This window comes from Anneissia japonica, unplaced genomic scaffold (genome assembly GCF_011630105.1).
Source record: "Anneissia japonica isolate Jap-2015-1 unplaced genomic scaffold, ASM1163010v1 scaffold287932_len317664_cov166, whole genome shotgun sequence".
NCBI classification, from domain to species: Eukaryota; Metazoa; Echinodermata; class Crinoidea; order Comatulida; family Comatulidae; genus Anneissia; species Anneissia japonica.
Genome location: NW_022735649.1, coordinates 244625 through 256413, shown reverse-complemented (window position 1 = coordinate 256413; position 11789 = coordinate 244625). Strand labels below are relative to the sequence as shown.

The 11789-nt window shown below is 35.8% G+C and overlaps 1 protein-coding gene across 1 annotated transcript in view; it reads right to left on the bottom strand.

The window, feature by feature from the left end:
• Positions 1–25: 25 nt before the first annotated feature.
• LOC117116659 (deleted in malignant brain tumors 1 protein-like) overlaps positions 26–11789 on the bottom strand; it is a 16560-nt gene continuing 4796 nt past the window's right edge. Inside the window, exons 6-9 of the mRNA XM_033260735.1 lie at positions 8657–8753; positions 5868–6185; positions 5054–5410; positions 26–2914 (exon numbers count right to left, since the gene is read on the bottom strand). Coding sequence (XP_033116626.1) covers positions 2562–2914; positions 5054–5410; positions 5868–6185; positions 8657–8753 — 1125 coding nt within the window. The 3' untranslated portion in view covers positions 26–2561. The remainder of the gene's footprint in view (positions 2915–5053; positions 5411–5867; positions 6186–8656; positions 8754–11789) is intronic.

Here is an 11789-nt window from a genome sequence, read left to right as displayed (position 1 = left end):
ATACATTTTGATATTAATATATATATATATATATATATATATAATATTGGTAATACCTTTTTATTACTATTTTTTAACTGTTTTTAATTTGTTTATTTCTTTTTATTATAAACAGGGACAAAATATAGAATGTTAAAAATTGCTATATCTAATACTGTAAAAATTATAATTTTTTTCTAATACTACTACTACTACATGATTTATTTTTATAAGTAGAAAATGAAATATAGTTCAGTTTGAAGAACACAAAATAAGAATGCTCAGTATGTATTGGCAACAATTTTCAAAATATAAGTGCACGTATAACATTTCTTTTTCAGAACTATCTACGTGGTGTACCGCAAGCATATACAATTACTTCGCCATGCAAACCTTCAAACAATATTTTATAAATTTACTTTTAACAATTCCAAACTGAACCCATTCAAAGATTTAAGATACAATATAAAATTAAATATAAAAATGTTCCTACATAAAACATTACATATAGTAATAACACTGTTATAACTCGCAATCTAAGAACCCTTCTAGTAATAAATGTAAAGCTCATTAAAAAAGCAATAAACCACAAGAGTACTGGATGTTTTCAGTGTAAGATACACAAAGGCTAACCTACGAAAATCAGAAGCCTTATTAATTTCCAATAGGGTCCTTTCATGGAATGATTTGTATAGGACACCGCAGACAATACCATCCTCTTTTCCAAAGAGAGTATTTCATAATCAAACATGCGACCAATGGCTTAAAAATATCAACCAAAAGATGGTTCTCTACTGATTGCATTTCAACCCTCCAGCTGAAACCCAAGAACAGCAGCAGATACATGGAACTGAACCGGGTTCGAAAGATCTCCACGGTTCAGCGCACACAAAGTGGCTGCCACCAGTTTAATCAACTGAGTTGCTCTGTAAAGAACGCCAACATTTTTCTATGAAAATAATCACATTATACTTCAAGGTTTTATCCTCAGTTTTAATATATTTAGGCATTATAGTAACAAGGCACGAGTCTCCGTTAAAGTAATTGTGCACTTAATTTAGCATTTATTACCATTTTGATACTTGGTTTTGTAACTGTATGTTTATTGTTATTTTGGTTATTGCTGTTCCGACTGAAATTTCAGTTAAATGACATTTTCATTCAAAAGCTACACATCAATATTAACCATGACTATTGCATATAAATACCACATAAGAAAATATCGACAATGGATAGATCCTTTAACAATTTATACATTTCTTTATACTTTCTACAGTTACTACAACACTTCTATTGTATTAGTATTAACCTAGGTAGGGGTCATAGTAGAAGCGTCCTCGTCGCAGCCCTGAATAACACTAATTCTACCACCACCACCACCACACAAGATCAAGGCAACATCTACTTGTATCATAATTTCCATCATGCCATCTGATGAAGCTGGCAGAGTAGAATGATTCTGCTAGCTAGAAACTGTCCAGCTCTGGCTGAAACAAAGTATCTAGCAAGTGTGTGGACATGATAGAGAAAAAGAAGAGGAGGATGGGAGTTTTTGCAATTGTTTTTGCCTGTTTTCCCCTCTAGTTAAGTTGTTAATATATATACATGTAAGATATATATTGAAAAAAATAAATAAAATAAAATAAATGATATGCAGAAAGGGCTACTATCTGCAGATGGATATGAGTGCCTTATAAAATGCATTTTTAAAAAAAAATAAAAATAAGTTGCAATGCGAGTATTGCAACTGATGCCATGGTATGCTTGAGAGCAGATGCCCAGTCCAAAATATACATTTCATAAACTTTGCCACGACAGCAAGAGATAAATTTACAGAAACAACTATTGTAGCGAAAACAAGTCACCCCTCCCAAATCATGTTTTGGAGATAATGGCCAAAACACGTTGGAATGTCAACATTTTTTAAATCTATTTTTTGTGCTAAAATAATTGTTAACAATTTGGTGCCTGAGTAAACTCGGAAATAGCTCTGAAACCATAAATTTTAAAGGCTGATTATCTCTAATATTGTTCTTTAAACAGCTGTATGTTTAAACTCTTGTAACTCCATAAGAAAAAAAAACTTGTTTCAAATATACTTATATAATGCAATTTTAACCTAATTTTAAGATACAGTACAGTATTTTATTTTCAATCCTGTTTCATCGCAATGTCACAATTACTGTACCTGTAAAATGAATAGGAATGTAATAGACAGTGATTAAAGAAGGGGGGGGGGGGCCCTCAATTTGTTGTTTTTGTTTTTGCTTGAAAAACAGAAAAATTGAAACTAACTTATTATTAGGATATATTTCAGTACTAAGAATAATTATTGCCTAGCATGATTTAGTTGTAAAATGTTCATAAATATAAAAATCTCTAACAATTATCTACAAAAAGTGACCCCATGTTTTCTATTTGGAACAACGATAGAAACGAGGTAGGCTTGCTTTCGTGCACGCGTGGTGCTCTTCTGAATCATTCCAAATAAAAATCATAAAAATTTACATCTTGGAATCCAGTCTAGTCATCTTTATAAAAGCTGTAATAAAATTTACATTAAAAACTTTCACTTCTAATCTTTACAAAGCCTGGTTGGAAATTCCTGGATTTAAAGGAGGGTTTGGATATCCCATGTAGGCGGGTGGAGGAGTCTCTTCTATGTCTGTTGGGGTCTTGTACCTATCTGGATCCTGCATAACACTATCGTATGCCGGGGGTAGGTCTACGAACCCTGGCGGAGGAGCTGATGGCAGGACGTCTTGGTTTCCATTGGTTTGAAGTTCAATTGGAATGTCGGTTCCGTTAGGATTATTAGTAGCATTATTTGTTTCCGGTTGATTCGTCTTCTTTTTTCCGCATAAGCAAGCATACAACCAGTAGAATCCCACGGAGGACCCTATAACAATACCTGCAATAGCGCCACCAGACAATCCTGAAATACAAAATATAATAGAAATTTCACTTAGCATCAAATTTTATTTTCGGATGAACACTCTTTCAAATTTTCTTTGACAAAAAAAAAAACTAATGTATGCCCGTAATGTATATATAGTCATGATGTGCCTATATATGGTCACGATGTGATGGCATCCTGACCATTTATATGCATGTCGCATGTTTTGTCAAATGAAAGATGATACTGTATTCTGGACAGGGTTACACATAACATACAAGGTGGAAACTGCCTTAATAAATGGGTTGAAATTAACAAAGTGGACCTAATATTATCTGGAAGAGAATTAAAAAGTCTGCTAAAAGTGAATGTATTATATGGAATACTTCTATGCATTAGTTCAAGCAAACTGTTAATGAACATGTGAGAATGCAGATGTGTGGTACATAAATATTAGGCAATTAATGATAAGCAATGTTTTGGTCAGTTTTTATACAGTATAAGTACACTTATATTTATTTATTTTTGCAGACACTTTCAGAATACTTGTACTGTTTTTATTATAAGTAGTATGGATTTCTGTATATAAAAATATTACATGGAGTAAAAAAACAAAAAACAAAATAAACATTTCATAATATACAATGATACAGCTTTTATAAAAACTTGTACAGGTATGTGTTTTTGAATGTATGAATGAAATCCATGAATGAATGATACATTAAAAGAGAGAAAAAAAAAATCAGTTTTTAAAACATTTTCCTAATTTAATATAATTTTGGAATAATAACTATTATCAGTTGATTTCCCGTAGATTTATAATCAGGCGGTACTGGGGAGGGACAACTTAATTTCCTGCTCCATAACAGATATACATTCGTAGAAGCCTTATCGAAGAAAGCCTATCCACAGTGGCCGAGATTGGCACGAGACCAGAACTACCTTCAGCTTTGAATATAGGAGAGTATCCAACTCTCTAATAAATATTCCAAGGAATGTTCTTTTTGTCAGAATATTCATTATTTTCATTTTATTAACCACCATCCACTTCACTTGCATCTGTGGCTTTACCAATAAAAGTGATTTCTTGTAAGTGACAAAACAAAGGCAGTATATATTCTTAAATTGATGAGTGCATGTTTCACTCTCTTTTGCATTCGTGTTGCATGCATGCCTCCTGATGTAATGCTACTTTGAAGACGTGTTCATTTGTTAGTGGGTGCACAAATTAATTTTGTACTGTGTATCATTTCGTCGCTCGCATCACAAACTAACACAAAGTAGATTGTGTTAGTTTGTGAAATCAAATCAGAGTAGCGCGTCAAAACGAGCGCGTATTGGCTGTCAAGCACTTTTGTATTCTTTACCACACAAAAATACGGTAACAACAACAGTGCGTATTTTGAAACACTTTCTTGATTTCACGAACTAACACAATCTACTTCGATTGTGTTAGTTTTTGATGTGAGCGACGATGTAAATATAGATTTTTGTGGATTTTTTATGACATGAATATTAGTGAAATTTGTAGTGTCAAAATATAACAGTATTTAAAGATTTAGAATTAACTTATAGTTTACTTTTTATTTATATTTGTTATTAATTACTAATAATTTATCAGTATTCTGTTTGAAAGCTTGCTTTAAGTTGCATCTGTCAAAATGTATTGAAATGAAAATACATGTTTCATTACAGGTACAGAATGTACTAATATGTAGTTTTTGCCGCACAACGTTAACCTTAACATTAGTACCCAACATGCCACGCGATAGCTCTGCCCCTTTAGTAAACAAATTGAAATACGCATGCGCAAACCTGTACCTAACGTACGTTGAGCACGTAAAATCCTGAAATTAACGTACTCTGCAACGAAAGATGAATAAATGATGAAGTCATCTGTTAACATTAAGGTTAACGTTGTGCTACGAAAACTACCTAATATACGGCGAGCACTCACTGAGATGGTTCTTGGCAACTTATACAGCGTCACACGATACAGTCCGACACGACTTGTTGAAGCATTAAATCTGTGCAAGTTAAACAGATGCGATGGTTTGCATTGGAGATAGAGAATATAAAAATGTTTAATATTCTCACAACTGATTAAGACTGTTCAGAGACAATAAATCGCATTGGACTGCTTCATACGACGCTGTCTGTGTTGGCGTTAATACTTACCACCACCGGAATCATAATTTCTACATGATAATGCTACTTTGTCAGTAGTGTAGATACACTCGCTGAAGTCTTCTGGTAACAAGGTGCAACTGCTTAGGTAAGATTCACCACCATAACAATCGATGTTGAATTGGTGTGTTGGTATATTGCTGATTTCTGTAGTATCAAATTCGTATGCATTTCTATATTCACCAGCAGATTCAGATCCAAGTTGTCGACATAGGACTTCTGAATGGGATTCTTTCCATTCAAATGCACAAAGAGTTCCCCAAGTGCCATAGAGATACACTTCTGCTATTCCTTCTAAATCATCATTTCCTCCAACAAGACGTGCATCAAATTGTGAATGGTAGTCATCTACAGTATAAGGACATTAAAATACATCAGTGTACAGCGTCAGTAAACAACATGATATTTATCTACTCTAAGATTTTATCTGGCCTAATACATAGGTGCGGGCAGGGAAATTTCCCCGTCGGAGAGGCCTGGACCCCCTGCCGTCTTATACCACGATAAGGTCGTCGGGGCCAAAAATAAGAAAAATATAATTTGCCTATCCAAGTAACGATATTTTGATTGCCAATCCCTAATACTGTGATCTAAAAGCAAAATTTGGTCCATACTAAGCCATAAAAACCAGGGATATTTTTTTTATTTTGGAACCCTAACAGAGGCTGTAGTCGGCTACATTGGTTCGTCAGACCCCTTGTCGGCAAATTTCTGGCACCCACCACTGCCAGGGAGGGGGAGACAATTTGTAGGTTTTTGCCTGTTATGATCTCCCATAGAAATGCCAGTGAAAAAAAGTACTTACATTCACTTGTACATTGTAATTGCACTGTATTGTAACAGTAGAAATTATTATATTCACTGGTGCTACAGTCCAAAAGAACACTTTCTCCACCATTGCAGTGAAAGTTTAACTCGTATGGAGCTGAACCGCCTCCAATGTAGTAGCCAGCTACCCAATCTTCAGGCCTCATGTAACCTAGCTGGTTACAAACAACTTGCGAGTTTGCTTCCGTCCACTGATCATCACAAACATTGGTCCATTGTTCATTGTAATATACTTCCAATCGACCAACATTTACATAATAGCCATCCACAAGACGTACGCTGCTAAAACCTGTTGCTAAAAGTCCACATTAAATATCTCTATTAATACAGTTGCTGTACTATTCAATTAATGACATAAAATAGATTATATATTTTTCATAATTTACTCATTTCAGATTAGCAGAAGCGGTTTGGAGCAGTAGGAATTGTAATTATGGTTTGGGTTCTCAACCTCTAGGTCAGCATCTTAATCTTTCACCGTGCATTAGTCTGTTTCCTTGAGCAAAGCACTTTATCTACATTGCTGCGGTCTAGCCAGCTCTATCAATGGGTACCAGCAAACTGCTGGGGGTAACCTGCTATCATCCCATCCAGGGGAGCATCACACTCTCCTCCGTTTCACACTACAAAACTGGGGATAAACTCCAGGTCTATGAGCCCTAGTGGCTCAGCAAAGATACTATATTTTTATATTTCAGATTGAGCTGAGCTGAAAATGCTCATATGAGCATAAGATATAATATGTGGATCAGCCAGAGTGACAAACAGTAAGTTTAGTATTATGCTCAGCTGACATACTCTGTGTGCATACCAGACATGGCACCAGTGGATGGGGGGGGGATGCTGGAGGGCACTCCCTGTCTGGGAGAAAAACCACAATTTGTCGATCAAAACAGTCCTACAAATCCACATTAGTTATTTCAAGGGTAAAATGAACACAGTTTGCATACAGTTCATGTAGCCAGTGGTGCAGTAGTCCATATTCGGTAGCACTGCTTCTGTGCAAAATATGCAAAGCACAGGCAGAAGTGGAAACCGAGTGGAATTTACCAATGAAATATCATTACCTAATTATTATTTATGAGGTATATTAAATGTAACTATTCGAGAAGATTAAAGACATAGTTCAACAGCAAAGAAAAGTTATTGAATCTTAATGACCCATAATCATACTGAGTTGAATCAGCCCACTAGCATGCATGTCCAGCTATGCAGAAATCTGTATGTGTACAGTTATGAGCCACTTTAGAAAAAAAATTTTTCCCACCATTATGCCCAATCTTTCCATTAGTCAGTGCACATAGTGTATACTGTACAAGCAGATTCTGCTGAGCTGGATATGCATGGTCATGAGCCAATTCAACTCAGCTACAGTAGATATAGAAAGATTTTGTATTTGACATGTAGTACGTACATTTAATAATAATATTTAATATTTAGTAATACTAAACTCCTAAACAGATTAAAGGCATAGCCAGGGGTGCATCCAGAGAAGTCTGGAAAGCAGGAGGGGGGGGGGTGATTAAGATGACACCACCCTAGGGGATCTGAAAATTTTTGTTTTTCTTTCCTTTTTTTTTTTACTTTCCAAAAGAGGGGGAAGGGGGTGGGGTCAGCACGCCCCCCCCCCCACCTCCCACAAATCCGCCCCTGATAGTTCAATGGCAAAGAAAAGTAATTAAATCCTAATGACCTATAATTATTCTAAACGTAAACAAATATAATGAAGATGACAAACCACTACATTCTAGAGCCTGAAAAAACAGAAGAAGATATACTTCCACATACTGTAATACTATGTGTGGAAAATAAGAGCTCATCTGTGCTCATGTGTTCAAACATTTAGCTCAGATGATTATTCTCATGTGTGAACAAAAGCAGATTCCACTTGGAGAGGGTTGTGGGAGTGTGCCACCACTGGTGTTGGGAACAGCAACAGAATAATTGTACTGAAAGCTATGTTGTGCCAATGTTAAGCATTGTCCATAAGTTTTCCAACATTATTTGACAAAAACATGTGACATGCCTAAATATGGTCATGATGACACCTCATCATGAACATATAGGCACATCATGACTATATATGGGCATACAACAGTTTTTTTGACAAATAAAATTTTATAATCTGGACAGGGCCTGGCTTTATGTTATGGTAAAACAAGAATTTAACACGTTGGCTTCCAGCGACGAGTATACTCTACTGTATATGGTGTTGCTGAGGGTGCCAGAGACGAGTAAACTCGTCAAAATTGGGGTAACATTCTAGTGTTTATAACTTCTTTGTTATACATTGTAGAACCACAGACTCAACAACTGGTAGTTCGGGGAAGATAAACCTAGACAATAACAAACAAATGATGAATGTACTGTATGTTTGTTGTGTTATGCTTCCAGTAGTACACTAGCGCGGCATAAGTGGGAGCGACCTTTTAACGTATATCAACCCATGCAAAAAGTGGACGAGATTAAACTCGCACTTGGCATAGTCAATAAAAAGTTTTATCACAGTGTCGTCGAAGGGTTCACTCGTCACCTAATATTTTCCCGCCAATTTATTAGCCACATAATTTTGATGATATATTCGTAGATAAAATTTCAAAAACGTATGTTTGTACATGTTAGCTTGCTTTGGCACACGGGAAGGAACCTTAAGAAAGTCTGAGAGCCAACGTGTTAACAAATCATTACAAACATAATTCCTATTAATTGTGAATTTGAAATGTAAGGTAAAATTTACTTCTGAAAGCTGTACAAATAGAAAATTACCTGCTGAATAAACTGAAGCGGTAAGCGTCCATAAAATTGTGACTTCCAAAGCGAAAATCATTCTGATTTTTAGTAAAATCAATGAAACACAAATTGACTGAAATATAAAGAATACTGAGTTATTGAAAATAATTTTTAAAACTTGCTAGAGTATTTAGAAAAATGGTCTACTGTAGGCCTAGAATAGGCTCAGACCTACCAAGTGTCCTGCATTCACCATGAAATTCGCATAAAAAAATTGTTGTCCTGCCCCGACTGTAAAATAGGGCTTGCGCGGGGGATATATAAGGTCTAGAATGCCGTCTGCACATTTCGAAAAAAGAGGCCGATTTCTGGTCAATTTTTGCCAAAAAATTAGGCCCTGGTTTTATCTCTCAATATACAGGCAATGTATAAGCAGTAGTTACGATTCTGCGCACCTATTTTCCTATGTTTCCTGCGCTAATAAAATACTTTACAGTGTGGGGTTCCGCCCCCTCCCCCCATATGTAAAATGTAGTAGTCACACATCTCTTTAATGGTTCATGCACATGACTAGAGTGGACTATATAATCTGTACTAAAATACTGTACACCTAAATGTGGGGCTGAGTTGGTGTGGACCTCCCCTTTGTTGTAAGTTTCCTGCATTCTTTAACTTAACCTTGTCCTTGGCAGGGCTGACTGGTAGGGCTGACTGCCACACAGGGGGCCTCGTTCCGGCACAGCAACTAAGCAATGAAGTAGTTTTCTACTAGGTATATAGACCTACAGCAGGTCTATAGCACACTACTAGATACAGTAATACATACAGTGCAATACTAGTGAATACTAAATAGATTCCCTTTCGACATTGGCCTGGGGCTGGCTGGGAAAGGTTGGCGGTGCATGCACTCCACTGGTAGGCAAACGATTCGCCATGTATAGGACAAATGCACAGGAAACACCATTAATTATATTATATATATATATATATAGATACTGTCTCTTATACACATCTAGCTGAGTAAATTTACTCCCTGTTCAAGATATGTGGAAGATGTGGCTCTTTTAGTATTAAGTGTCTATGTGTATGTTAATGAAGTCGCTTTTCTTTTTGCAGACCTTTGATTCGCAATCTGTTTGTTGGTTATTTTACCACTCCTGATGCTAAAAAATCACAAGTACTCAAACTCATTGGCAGTGTTCTTATTTGCATTATTATAATAAATGCTGTAATAACATCAAAAGATTTGTGAAATAGTGATTGGATCTATTATTTAAAAAATTTAAAATGGCTGCCACATTGAAAATTGCCGCCATTTTAAAAATGGCCGCCATATTAAAAATGGCCGCCATAATGAAAATGGCCGCCATATTATGACTGTCACATTAACATAAAAAATTCTGAACCCTATGGAATTTTATAGTTGAAACGGTGGTTTGACCTATAATTCAAAATTCAAAATGGCTGCCAAATTCAAAATGACTGCCAAATTCAAAATGGCCACCAAATAATAATATAATCTTAATGTACAGGGTAAAAACTATCCCCGCCAGACACCATCTTGTTATTTTTTAGTCCACGTTTCAGGGCCGGAATTATAGGATTATAATTTTGCAATATTACATGGTAAAAATTCCCCACCGGACACCATCTCGGTATTTTTTAATCTACTTTTCGGCAGTTCTTCTTTTTGAATTTTATTTCCAATTTAAATGTCCAATTTAATTTCAATCAAATTTTAATCAATCAATCAAATAATCAATTAATAAATTAAGTCAATTAAAATTCTGTACAAATAAACTAGAGAAAGAAAAACATTATCATAAAATGCAGTGTCAATTCAAACATTCTTTTGTAATAATATGGTATATATGAAACTAATACTATTATAGGCCTAAGTGCTGAACTGTGAAGGGCTGTGCTCTGTGTTCAGCCTGCATAACAATGCTGTCACGGTTGAGTGAGCATAACTTTCCTAGGCCTATGATTGACTTAAAAACATGCTGTCTTTAAGATCATTTTTCTACCTTTTAAATACATCTTATAAACTTCTAATTTGTGTTAAACAATGTACAAGACATTATATTTTTATAATTATTTACCAACTAGGGTGAGTTGATTCAGTGAAGTTTATTTTTTCCAAAGTTTCTGACAAAATTTGTCACAGTTTTAAAAGTATCCACACCATCAACTAATTGCAAACACCAATATGTAGGTCTAGGTGTCAGCTTTCAGAAAAGCTATTGAAAAGCAGCATTTTTATTGGTTAAGAGCTTGACCTGACCAAAAAACTATATTGACCTCAGAGAACCAAGGAGAAAAATTCACTCAAAAAGTGCTAGTGTGTGAAACCCTATACTGTAAGCAGAGATTTGGTAGGCTTACTAATTTATAAACTATCATTGTGGCAAAACTACTAAAGTGAAGTTAATAAAACTTACAGATATGATAGAAACAACATTTCTCTCACTAAAAGTGAAAGAATTATGTTGATAGACCTTCTACAAGTGGAGAAATATTAATTTATGTGGGAGATAGTCAATTTGAATTGCAGTTTCCTGCACGTTTTACTGGTGGTGTGAACACCCTATAAGATACATCATTTCATGGCATGATTGCCAGCCACACCTTATTTTTTTATATTACTGATGCCTTTTTCACCTTGAAGACTTTTACTAATAGCCTATAGCCTACAGTAGAACGCTACCGTACCGATAGGCCTACTACTTCTACTACAGGGTGGGCCCTTGCGGGGGCCTAGCGAGGCCTGGCTGCCTAGAGAAGGGAGGCCTAGACCCTAGGCTCTAGCTTAGTTTAGCAAAGCTAGGCCTAGGCCTAGCCCCGCTTGGCCTTGAGCCTAGCCTAGTGGTAGTACTACCAGGTGTATAATAATAAGGTCTGACTAAGCTTAGACGGCCCTATACTATATCGATATGGTCCTGATATTGTAATACTGTTCAACAAAATTATATAAAGAAATATAGTAAAGAAATTACGTATGTTTCTCTCTCGGTCTCATCATGTCATCGCTTTCTGGACAAGGTTGCCAGGAATTCGATCCAACTCGGCCACAAGTCAACTCGGCCACAGTCAACTCGGCCACAAGTTAACTCGGCCACAAGTCAACTCGGCCACAAGTTAACTCGGCCACAAGTCAACTCGGCCACAG